The sequence below is a fragment of the Scyliorhinus torazame genome, chromosome 9 (genome assembly GCF_047496885.1).
Source record: "Scyliorhinus torazame isolate Kashiwa2021f chromosome 9, sScyTor2.1, whole genome shotgun sequence".
Lineage (NCBI taxonomy): Eukaryota > Metazoa > Chordata > Chondrichthyes > Carcharhiniformes > Scyliorhinidae > Scyliorhinus > Scyliorhinus torazame.
Window position 1 is genome coordinate 264,517,369 of NC_092715.1, and position 13,263 is coordinate 264,530,631.

Genomic DNA, 13,263 nt, shown 5'->3' on the forward strand with positions numbered 1-13,263 from the left:
CAATGTGTATACACAGCCTGGTAGGTCCTCTCTGGCCAGTGCCTTATGCTGACATTTTATACAGAGGTCAATAGAGATCCCCCACCTCCAGTGGAGGAGCTCGTGCACGGCAAGGGCCACGGCAAAGATAATCATTCCCACCCCGTAGCCCCCCCTGCGGGATATGACAGTCACCATTACTGAGAGTAGCTTCAGTTCCAGATTAATGAATTGAATTGAATTTGAATTGCACCAGGTGCTACGTTGGGATTCGAAGCCACATGCTCACAGCATTAGCCTGGGCCTCTGCTTTACTGGCCGAGTGACGTTACCACAATGCCACCATCTCCCATCAACCCACAGGCCTGTTAATCTAGAATGAGGTCCGCCCTCCAACACCATCATTAATCTGACGGATTTTCCAGCGATTTTTCTCCAGATTCACAGGGATAGTTTGGAAAGCTTTCAAAAGCCAAATTTCACTTTTACAAAGCAATAACATTGAATAATTGAAAAGAACTCCCTGAAAATAATCCTCTCTGTAATATCAGTTATGCCTGTGGGTGGCAGCCCAACGGCAGGCTTTAATATCAAAGCTCCCAGCTACCCTGTCACACATTCGCCCAGCCTAGTTTCACACAAGTGAAATATTGTAGTGAGATTATATCGTGAAAGAAATTGACCCGTTTTATTTTTAGCAACTTACGCAAGTGTCCTAGTATCCCTCTTCATCTCAACCCATCAGCATATCCCTCTGTACCTTTCTCTCTCAAATGTTTATCCAACTTCCCTTTAAGTACATCTATACCATGCAAATAGTCGCTTAGTAGAACAGAACTTGAGTATTGCTGAAAAAAAGGAGACATGCTGTCGAAGCTTTTTGTCTTGCACTCATCAGGAAGGATACAAGAATGCCAAATTTCAACGGGAGCAACAATTTATGCGGCATGAGGATAAGAATTAACTTGCTCATTAAGCAGCACCCTTTTTCATGCAGCATAAACTTGTTGTCTTTGAAATTTGTTATTCTTGCTTCTCTTCTGATGAGTACAAAACAAAAAGCTTCAACAGCATGTCCCTTTTTCAGAAATACTATTAACCTCAATCACTCTCTTTTCACATTCTCGCCCACTCTCTGGATAAAGAGGTTTCTTCTGAATTCCCTATTCAACACGCAGAACACAGCAGCCAATCACCAGGCAGGACACGGCCACTATATAGCCAGAGGGCACTAGTTTTCCCGCTCATTCGGGATGCAGCCTCTGAGACAGCCAGAGCCCATGATCAGTGACACGAACATCTACCATGTGCTAGCATTATAGCCTGGTCAGGTTAGCTCAGGTCTCCAGTCAACCTAACATTGTGTCAACCCACGGTGCAAGTATGTTTAACAGCTCATAGCTAAATAAAATAGAGTTGTACTTCTACAAGTGTTGGTAGCGTGTCTCTCACTGCTCTGGTAAACGCAGTCCTCGCAGACCCAGCATACCCAACATATCAAACATGTGCTCAAGAGGTGTTGTACAAAGAGATGTTAAAAAATGCTTGGAGTTTATTTTTAACCATCATTTTTCTTCTTGATCTCTTGCAGCCCAAGGCTCTGAAGCTGCTGGGAATGGAGGTACATTTACACCGTTTGTTTATTCAAGGAGGTCAACTCGGTTTATGGAACAGGGGTTTAGATATTCACCAGTCACCCAAGTACGGATGTCGCACTCCAACTTGATCACGGCCAGAGCTGTCGATGCACAAAATGTGGCAGCACTAATTTACAATATGTGCGGAACTTGAGGCAAAGAAAACCCTCATTTGTTTTGTGTCGAGTTTTTGTAGTTAAATGGTGGGACTGCCTCTGCCTATGGTGGGACTCACCCGATTAAACAATTGAGACGGGCTCAGACACTCACGCCTTCATCCTATTGAGTGGATTTTTAACACATCAGCCCTATTCGATCTGCAAAAAAATGCACTTCTGCCCTTTTGATAACCCCAACGAGGAGCAAATTTAGGAATTCATTTAATTTTGATTTATTTTTTGTTGATTCTTCCAACCCCTGTTCTACAAACAAACCACACATTAGAGATTAGTGCAATGTTCAGCCTGAGAAAGAGGTTTATAACTCACCACTCAGTTATTAGCGAGTTTTGAGTGTTTTTTTCTGTGTCATGGGACAAACAGGGTACAGCATTGCTTCCTTCTGGGCCCCCTTGATGTCTCTGAACCTTTGAGCCCTCTCTGGTTCATTGTTACTTTATGGTTTGCCCCTCTAAGGCTGTTTCAATGCTATTTCACTCCCACTAGTGCCTATCCTTAATTGTTTTATTTTTCTTTGTCAATTCATTCTCGAGTCTTGTCAACTGTGTTTTAAAGAACAAAGAACAAAGAAAAGTACAATAGAACATAGAACATTACAGCGCAGTACAGGCCCTTCGGCCCTCGAGGTTGCGCTGACCTGTGAAACCAATCTAAAACCCATCTACACTATTCCATTATCATACATATGTCTATCCAATGACCATTTAAATGCCCTTAATGTTGGCGAGTCCACTACTGTTGCAGGCAGGGCATTCCACGCCCTTACTACTCTCTGAGTAAAGAACCTACCTCTGACATCTGTCCTATATCTATCTCCCCTCAATTTAAAGCTATATACCCTCGTGCTAGACATCACCATCCGAGGAAAAAGGCTCTCACTGTCCACCCTATCTAATCCTCTGATCATCTTGTATGCCTCAATTAAGTCACCTCTTAACCTTCTTCTCTCTAACGAAAACAGCCTCAAGTCCCTCAGCCTTTTCTCCTAAGATCTTCCCTCCATACCAGGCAACATCCTGGTAAATCTCTGCACCCTTTCCAATGATTCCACATCTTTCCTATAACGCGGCGACCAGAACTGCACGCATTACTCCAAATGCGGCCGCACCAGAGTTTTGTACAGCTGCAACATGACCTCATGGCTCCACAACTCAATCCCTCTACCAATAAAAGCTAACACGCCTTCTTAACAACCCTCTCAACCTGGGTGGCAACTTTCAGGGATCTATGTACATGGACACCGAGATCTCTCTGCTCATCCACACTACCAAGAATCTTACCATTAGCCCAGTACTCTGTATTCCTGTTACTCCTTCCAAAATGAATCACCTCACACTTTTCTACATTAAACTCCATTTGCCACTTCTCAGCCCAGCTCTGCAGCTTATCTATGTCCCTCTGTAACCTGCAACATCCTTCTGCACTGTCCACAACCCCACCGACTTTAGTGTCATCCGCAAATTTACTCACCCATCCTTCTACGCCCTCCTCCAGGTTATTTATAAAAATAACAAACAGCAGTGGCCCCAAAAAGATCCTTGTGGTACACCACTAGTAACTGGACTCCAGACTGAACATTTCCCATCCACCACCACCCTCTGTCTTCTTCCAGCTAGCCAATTTCTGATCCAACCTGCTAAATCACCCTGAATCCCATGCCTCCGTATTTTCTGCAGTAGCCTGCCATGGGGAAGTACGGAACAGGAATAGGCCCTTCGACCCGCCAAGCCTGCGCCGACCATGCTGCCCGTCTAAACTAAAATCTTCTACACTTCCGGGATCCCTATCCCTCTATTCCAATCCTATTCATGTATTTGTCAAGATGCCCTTAAATGTCACTATCGTACCTGCTTCCACCACATCCTCCTGCAGCGAGTTCCAGGCACCCACTACCCTCTGTGTAAAAAAACTTGCCCCGTACATCTCCTCTAAACCTTGCCCCTCGCACCTTAAACCTATGCCCCCGAGTAATTGATCCCTCTACCCTGGGAAAAAGCCTCTGACTATCCACTCTGTCTGTGCCCCTCATAATTTTGTAGACCTCTATCAGGTCGCCCCTCAACCTCCGTCGTTCCAGTGAGAACAAACCGAGTTTAGTCAACCGCTCCTCATAGCTAATGCCCTCCATACCAGGCAACATTCTGGTAAATCTCTTCTGCATCCTCTCTAAAGCCTCCACATCCTTCTGGTAGTGTGGCGACCAGAATTGAACACTGTACTCCAAGTGTGGCCTAACTAAGGTTCTATACAGCTGCAACATGATTTGCCAATTCTTATACTCAATGCCCCGGCCAATGAAGGCAAGCATGCCGTATGCCTTCTTGACTACCTTCTCCACCTGTGTTGCGCCTTTCACTGACCTGTGGAACAGGGGTTTAGATATTCCATATACCTGTGGACCTGTACACCTAGATCCCTCTGACTGTTTTATTTTACAACTGCATTGCCTGGAAGAATGCTTTGGTCATTGCCTTCCAGTTCATTGTGTGTTGTTGGTGTTCTGTAGTTTTCACACGAATGTTTAGAATCAGTCTAAACGTATAATTTCTTTAACATCACTGTTTGGTAGTAAGGTCATTCCCGAATGTCCTGGGAGCCCTTTCTGAAACTGGCACAGAAATTGCTTTATTTTTGAAAGAGGAAATTGTGGGACTGTCGGGCAACTGTTTTCAGATTATACGAATGCTTGCTGTGCCGTGCCCAAGAGTGTGTCTGTCCATTAGTAATAGATAACATCACAATAAAGTAGGCTTGCATTAACACTGTAGTGAAGTTACTGTGAAAATCCCCTCGTCGCCACACTCCGGCGCCTGTTCGGGTACACAGAGGGAGAATTCAGAATGTCCAATTCACCTAACAAGCACGTCTTTCGGGACTTGTGGGAGGAAACCTGAGGACCCGGAGGAAACCCACGCAGCCACGGGGAGAACGCGCAGACCATACACAGACAGTGACCAAGTCAGGAATCGAACCTGGGGCCCTGCTACACTGTGAAGCAACAGTGATAACCACTGTACTACCTTGCCGCCCTATCTAGATAACATGTTAAAGTATATTACAAACTCATCCTTAAAGGGATTGGCTGGTCAGTAGACTAGTTAGAATCATAGAATTTACAGTGCAGAAGAAGGCCATTCAGCCCATCGAGTCTGTATCAGCCCTTGGAACGAGCACCCTACTCAAACACACACCACCTCCACTCCATCCCTTTAACCTCGTAACACCAATTAAACTTTTTGGACACTAAGGGCAATTTAGCATGGTCAATCTACCTAACCCGCCAATCTCCGGAATGTGGGAGTAAACCGGAGCACCCGGAGGAAACCCACGCAGACGGGGGGGAGAATGTGCAGATTCCGCACAGACAGTGACCCAAGCCGGGAATCGAACCCGGGACCCTGGAGCTGTGAAGCGACAGTGCTAACCACTGTGCTACCATGCAGCCCATAGCGTGTGGTTCTAAATAACACCAACAGCATGGGTTTGATTCCTGTTCTGGCTGAGATAAACTTGAAGACCTGCCCCTGAGATTGGCAAAGAACCATTGACAAAGAAACTGCCAAGTTAAATAGCCCAGGATGGAGAGAATGAGCTAAGGACTGCCTACAGGCAGAGAATGCATGACAATGACACACTCTTCATTGTGAATTAACATTCTACAAATATTGCCAGTGTTGCGTTCATGAAGCCGTAGTTGAATTGTATAATGCAGCACAGTTAGAGTTCCTTAGTCCTCAGATCCCCTGCTGGGTAAAGCTCCACACTCCGTGGCAATATATTCTGCAGCACATCTCTGCCTATGCCACGTGGAACTCAAAAAACGCATCAAATCCTGAAAATGGGGTTGCCAAATCTGTCAGCATGTTTCCTGGATTGCATGATTGCCTATCTCTAACTCCCCCGCCCTCACACTCTTGCTATTAGGGCACAAGACACCTCAATGCGCATGATGTCTCACCTTGGCACACCTATCGGGAGATGTGCAGGTTCTTCCTCACCCCGACTGGGTGATCTTGGCCGTCAGCCACTTTATCCTCCCCACCTTTCTTACTTCATGCTCCTCCCTCTTGCCAAGGGTTGGTGCGATGTTGCACCAATCACTTTGACTGGGGAGCAACAGCACTTGTGCGACTATAGGATGATGCTTGGTAAGGTCTCAATCTTTCCCAAGGTGCCTGGCTGCACAAGTCCACTTGGACAGGTTGGGGGGGGGGGGGGGGGGGGGGGGGCATTACCATCTACTTGGGGACATAAGTGAGAGCTGAGGATATTGTGGGATGTCAATGAGCCATATTGAAAACCGAGAATGTGCGGCTGACAATAACTCGGAGGCATTAGGTCCGTCACAGAAATCCCCCACCTACAACTCTATCTCAAATATATTCACAACCAATAAATAAAAGTGTTCAGAGAAAACAGCAAAAGAACCATTTTTTTTTAATGTTCCTAATTTTTCTCATGGACGTCGCTCCCAGCAGTGTCCCAGAGGCTGAGCTTCAATTTTGGGACACTCCTGGGGGATTGGCAACCCCTCCCGACAATGTGTGTAAACTCAAGCAAGTGTGTAAACTGGACGGCACGGTAGCACAGTGGTTAGCACTGTTACTTCACAGCTCCAGGGTCCCGGGTTCGATTCCCGCCTTGGGTCACTGTCTGGGCGGAGTCTGCACGTTCTCCCCGTGTCTGCGTGGGTTTCCTCCGGGTGCTCCGGTTTCCTCCCACAAGTCCTGAAAGATGTGCTTGTTAGATGAATTGGACATTCTGAATTCTCCCTCTGTGAACCCGAACAGGCGTCGGAGTGTGGCGACCAGGGGATTTTCACAGTAACTTCATTGCGGTGTTAATGGAAGCCTACTTGTGACAATAATAAAGATTATTATTAAGCACAGTGACGAGGGCCTGTGAAGCCATTTTTGCTGGTGAATGTTCCCTTGTCAATTAAACAGGACGAGCCTCCCATGCGGAGAGGCAGGAAGACAGCCAAGAAGCGGGAGGAAGATGTGGACATTGACTTGGATGACCCGGAGATCAATCACTTCCCCTACCCCTTTCACGAGCTGATGCTGTGGGCTGTCCTGATGAAGCGGCAGAAGATGGCATTGTTCTTCTGGCAGCACGGCGAGGAGGCCATGGCCAAGGCGCTCGTCGCCTGCAAGCTCTGCAAATCCATGGCCCACGAGGCCTCTGAAAACGACATGGTGGATGATATCTCACAGGAGCTAAACCACAACTCCAGGTTTGTTTACGGTCACGGTACAGAGCTACAAGAGACAGCAGTGCTGGCTGTGTGTACAAAGCTTCACTTTGACATTTGCTCAATTGTTCTCCCAAGGGGATGGGAGGAGAGAGGGGGGAGAGGATTGGGGGAGAAAGCAAAGAAAGAAAGAAAAACATAAGTAAAAGGACCAGGAATAAGCCATTTGGCCCCTCGAGCCTGCTCCACCATTCAGCATGTTCCTGATTTACCAGCTCCACCCTCCGACATTGAACCCCAGGTCCCGTGATTCCCCAGTTTCCAAAAACTTATCAATCACATGACAACCTGATAAAATCCCAGACCCATTGGAGGGAAAATAAATCTGGGAAATTCCCTTCCAACCTCCGTAGGAAAATCAAAACTGGTTGAAGGGTTCACTCTGGCCCTGCCATTTCCCTGAAGCCGTGACCTTCCTGCAAAAGCTGACCCTTGACACATCCACAAGGACTTCAGCTCTCACTGAATACATCTCCACACCAACTATTAAAAAACTGATAGCGCATTCACGTTAAATATAATCTTACAAACTATTTTCTTGATTCAAGTACCACATTAAATTGCTGGATGGCTTTTACTGGATTCTCGCCTTCTTGGGACACACAAAGGAACAAGCAGATTAATTTGGTAAAATTCCCGGCCTTGTCTCCTGTTGCTGCCGACCCTCGCATGGTTCCAGGTTGACAGGAAGCCCCTGGTAGCTGGTCACCCTTTCATGTATGATCCTGGGTGGTGGGGGCTGATCAGGCTATGATTTCCTTTACCATCCGTACTCCCCTCAGCTTTTCCCAACTACACTGGCCTCGGGAACATGCCACACAGGAACTAAACCTCCCGTTGCTAGCTCGCTAATGTACTTTAACACCCAGCTCCCCCTCTGCTGCTAGTCAGAGTTAGGCTGGAAGAAGTATTGGCACTCCTCGTGCTCTTAGTGGCAATAGATACAGGGCCAATGGTAGGGCTGAGGTAGAGTGAAGAGAAATGGCCCCATCCTTAAAGGTGGTCTTGGCAAGGGTATTTTGCAAACGGTGAAGTGTAGATATTGTGGTTTGTGGCTTGGGGAAGGGTGCAGAAGAGGGTGGTTAAAGTTATTTTTGGTTTAAAGCACTGTAGTTACCCAGATAGGCTAAAAGAACTGGGACTCTAAACCGTCGTGAAGCATAGGATTAGTGGTGACTTTCTGTTCCAATTAAATAGGTTAGAGAGGACAAGAGGCTTCGATTGTGAGGTCAGACTCTAAATTAGATGTTAGATGTTCTTTTCCCTGGAGGGTAGTAAATCTTTGAAGCTGGCCATTGCCTCGTGCAATGTACACCAATTCACTGATCTCCTTCTAGCGAATGGAATTTCATAGAACTTACAGTGCAGAAGGAGGCCCTTCAGACCAGCGAACCTGCACTGGCCTTTGGAAAGAGCACCCTATTTAAGCCTCAACCCTACCCCCGCCGCAACCCACTAACCCCATGTAACCTCGCACCAACAGGAGACAAGGCTAGGAATGTTGGCTTTTATCTCAAGGGGACCTGGATACATAGGAGTGGAAGTTTTAATCATTCTACCAAACTCTGATCAGGCTCCACTTAGAAGACTACCACATCTTAGAAAGCACATTGTAGATTTAAATTACACCAGGATAAATGACGAGGGCAGGTTGCACAGACCTGGCTTCTATTCCCTTGAATATAAAAGCATAAGATAATAATATTATATTATTATAATAATCTTTATTGTTGTCACAAGTAGGCTTACATTAACACCGCAATGAAGTTACTGCCTCACTCTGGCGCCTGTTTGGGTAGACAATACAGAATGTCCAATTCACCTAACAGCACGTCTTTCATGACTTGTGGGAGGAAACCGGAGCACCCGGAGGAGACCCACGCAGACACGAGCAGACTCCACACAGACAGTGACCCAAGCCGGGAGCCGAATCTGGGACCCTGGCGTTGTGAAGCAACCGTGCTAACCACTCCCGTGCCGCCTGTTGAGGTGTTTACGCCGATTAGAGGATTTGATAGGGTAGGATAAAGAGAAACTATTTTCTCTGGTGGGTGGAGTCCAGAACAAGGGAGCAAAACCTTAAAATTCGAGCCAGGACATTCAGGGGTGATGTCAGGAAGTGCTTCTTCATACACAGGGGAGTGGAAATCAGACTTAACCATGGTGGTGGAACAGGCTTGAGGGGCTGAATGGTCCTAATTCTGTTTCTATTTCATATGTGCATATGTTGAGGCTGGGGGCCAACAGAAAAAGTCAGAACAGATATTTAGATTTTTGTTGGGTAAGGGTGTTATGAAACCAAGGGAGGTAGACAGAATTAAGGTACAGGTCAGGTATGATGTAACTGAATGGTGGAGAAGGAATTCGAGGGGCTGAATGGCCTGGTATGTCGGTGCAGATGGACGGAGCATTACCCTGCTGCGCCTGAGATCGGGTGATTGATCCCCGAAGTGATAAATGTGAAAACCAAGCGGAAAAGTAGCTTTGCGTTGAGTGGATTTTAATCAGCTCTCTGAGTGGGTCTCACTGAATGCCGTTCACTGTGTAGGGAGTTTGCCCAGCTAGCTGTCGAGCTCCTGGACCAGTCATACAAGCAGGAGGAGCAGATGGCCATGAAGCTACTGACCTACGAGCTGAAGAATTGGAGTAACTCCACCTGCCTGCAGCTGGCGGTGGCTGCCAAGCACCGGGATTTCATCGCTCACACCTGCAGTCAGATGCTCCTGACGGACATGTGGATGGGAAGGCTTCGAATCCGGAAGAACTCCAGTCTGAAGGTTAGTACAGAGCAATGTACCGCAGAGCGGGAATATTTTACATTGAGGATTCCACAGCATTTTGCAATCCAGAAGTAGACGGGCACCGGGGTAACCCAGTCCAAACTTCTGCTGCCTGTATTCTGACTTGGAAACATGTCCACCCATCTCCAGCCCCACCCTGTCCTCGCTGACCGACGTTTGCCAGCAGAACCTCAGTTTTCAAGTTGACTTCATTCTTTTCAAATCCCTCCATGGCCTCACCCCTCCCCACCTCTGTAATCCCCTCCATCCTAACAGCCGTCCGAGATCTCTGCGCTCCCGCAAACCTGACATTGACACAATAACTTCATTTGAAGCCTACTTGGGACAATAAGCGATTTTCAGCATTGTGTATCCCCAACTTCCACCATTGGCGGCTGTGCCTTTAATTACTGAGCCCCTAAGCTCTGGAATTCTCCCCTACACCCTTCCCCCGCGCCCCCCCCCCCCCCCCCCCCCGCTAACCCCTAACTCTCTACCTCGCCTTTTTACTTTAAGATGCTCTGTAACACCTACCACTTTGACCAGGCTTTTGGTCCTAATGTATCCTAATATATCCTTATGTGTCTCAATGTCAAATCCTGCTTGATAATCGCTCCTGTGAAGTGCCTGGGGGATTATACAAGATTAGGGGTATTAAATAAACGTAGCTTCCCTTTGCATTTTGAGGTAATAAAGTGAGGGTTTCAGCAGTAGATAAGCGGAAACAGTTGCATAGTTGGGTCATGTCATGGTGTTAACCATCGTATTTGGACCTAGCCTGGTCTCAGTTCAAGGCGAATGGCTTCTGGGGACGTTCCTGAGGTGGTCTGGAGAGTGGGTTGTTGGGAAGTTGCTGGGAGGTTTCTCCATTGATTGAGAGCTATTTCCAAATCCTTGGAAACTTCCAGTGTGAAACAATTAGCTTTCTTTCTGTTTTGTTTTGAAGTGTGTCACAGAGATCTATATTTGAGACTCAGCAAATAAGCGTGAGCGACATCTTTCAAAACCTTGGGGAAAAAAAACTTGTATTTATATGGCGCCTTTCATAAAGTTAGGATATCCCAAAGTTTTTTGCAGCCAATGAAGTACTTTTCAAATGCGGTCCATACATTAGGAGAGAGAGAGACAGAGAGAGATAGAGTGACAGAGAGAGACAGACAGAGAGAGAGAGAGAGGGAGGCAGAGAGAGACAGAGAAAGAGAGAGACACAGACACAGAGAGAGAGACAGAGACACACAGAGAGAGAGACAGAGAGAGGAGACAGAGAGAGAGACACCCAAACAGAGAGAGACAGAGAGACCGAGACAGAGAGAGAGAGAGAGAGACAGAGAGAGAGAGGCAGAGACAGACAGAGAGAGAGAGAGACAGAGAGAGACAGAGACACACAGAGAGAGACAGAGAGAGAGAGAGACAGAGAGAGAGACAGAGAGAGAGAGAGAATTACACAAGCAAACATTCCCTCAACTACACTCAATCTACATTTTCAGACAAGTTGAATGTTATAGTGATAGGAGAATTGTTTCATTCTAAATTTAATTGTAAAATATATTTTAACTGAACATAACAGATTACATTCTATTACCAATGCCAGCAATTAAAGGGTCATTATGTTTTCAGTTTCCTTTAGCTAGTTTAGCCAAGAGAGCCATGTGCTAGGTCCGCCACGATACAATTCATGTCCCTGCATGCAGATATTTCCCAATCAAACAGCAGAGAAAATCAGATAGCGAGTTCTTCCCCAGGCAACTCGCACATCACTCCTGGCTGCTGAGCAGGGGTTGGAGTTTGAGTGGAGACTTGAACATACAACTGTCTCTACCACGGGAGGTTTGTGGCCTGAGGGAGAGCTAATTAGGGGGGAAAGAAACACATAGAATCATAGAATCACTACAGTGCAGAATGAGGCCGTTCGGCCCATTGAGTCTGCACCGACCCTATAAAGCGCTCACTACCCAGGCCCAATCCCCCACCCTATCCCCGTAATCGCACCTAGGGGCAATTTGGCATATTCAAACCACCTAACCTGCAGATCTTTGGACAGTGGGAGGAAACCGGAGCACCCGGAGGAAACCCACGCAGACACGGGATAACACTGTGCCGCCTGCAATAATGGCGCTCAACGTGGGGATTGGGAACAGGTTATTTAGGGCGCACAGGAAAAAGACAATGTTGTTGAGGAGAATACTGAGATTCAGGCTACTAGACTAGAAGTGCTTGAGGTTCATAAGGAGGAGGTGTTAGCAATTCTGGAAAGTGTTATAGATAAGTCACCTGGGCCGGATGGGATTTATCCTAGGATTCTCTAGGAAGCTAGGGAGGAGATTGCTGAGCCTTTGGCTTTGATCTTTAAGTCATCTTTGTCTACAGGAATAGTGCCAGAAGACTGGAGGAGAGCAAATGCTGTCCCCTTGTTCAAGAAGGGGAGTAGAGACAACCCCGGTAACTGTGGACCAGTGAGCCTTACTTCTGCTGTGGGCAAAATCTTGGAAAGGTTTATAAGAGATAGGATGTATATTAACTGGAAAATAATAATTTGATTAGAGATAGTCAACACGGTTTTGTGAAGGGTAGGTTGTGCCTCACAAACCTTATTGAGTTCTTTGAGAAGGTGACCAAACAGGTGGATGAGGGTAAAGCAGTTGATGTGGTGTATATGGATTTCAGTAAAGCGTTTGATAAGGTTCCCCATGGTAGGCTACTGCAGAAAATACGGAGGCATGGGATTCAGGGTGATTTAGCAGTTTGGATCAGAAATTGGCTAGCTGGAAGAAGACAAAGGGTGGTGGTTGATGGGAAATGTTCAGACTGGAGTCCAGTTACTAGTGCCAAAAGGATCTGTTTTGGGGCCACTGCTGTTTGTCATTTTTATAAATAACCTGGAGAAGGGCGTAGAAGGATGGGTGAGTAAATTTGCAGATGACACTAAAGTCGGTGGAGTTGTGGACAGTGCGGAAGGATGTTACAAGTTACAGGGGGACATAGATAAGCTGCAGCGCTGGGCTGAGAGGTGGCAAATGGAGTTTAATGCAGAAAAGTGTGAGGTGATTCATTTTGGAAGGAATAACGGGAAGACTGAGTACTGGGCTAATGGTAAGATTCTTGGCAGTGTGGATGAGCAGAGAGATCTCGGTGTCCATGTACATAGATCCCTGAAAGTTGCCACCCAGGTTGAGAGGGTTGTTAAGGAGGCGTACGGTGTGTTAGCTTTTATTGGTAGAGGGATTGAGTTTCGGAGCCATGAGGTCATGTTGCAGCTATACAACACTCTGGTGAGGCCGCATTTGGAGTATTGCGTGCAATTCTGGTCGCCGCATTATCGGAAGGATGTGGAAGCATTGGAAAGGGTGCAGAGGAGATTTACCAGAATGTTGCCTGGTATGGAGGGAAGATCTTATGAGGAAAGGCTGAGGGACTTGAGGCTGTTTTCGTTAGAG

The 13,263-nt window shown here is 46.8% G+C and overlaps 1 protein-coding gene across 8 annotated transcripts in view; it reads left to right on the top strand.

The window, feature by feature from the left end:
* trpm3 (transient receptor potential cation channel, subfamily M, member 3) overlaps nucleotides 1-13,263 on the top strand; it is a 416,706-nt gene that overhangs the window by 364,201 nt on the left and 39,242 nt on the right. For all 8 annotated transcript variants that reach the window (XM_072517384.1, XM_072517386.1, XM_072517382.1 and 5 more), the window contains 3 exons: nucleotides 1,571-1,600; nucleotides 6,742-7,031; nucleotides 9,598-9,826. In XM_072517384.1, coding sequence (XP_072373485.1) covers nucleotides 1,571-1,600; nucleotides 6,742-7,031; nucleotides 9,598-9,826 — 549 coding nt within the window. The remainder of the gene's footprint in view (nucleotides 1-1,570; nucleotides 1,601-6,741; nucleotides 7,032-9,597; nucleotides 9,827-13,263) is intronic.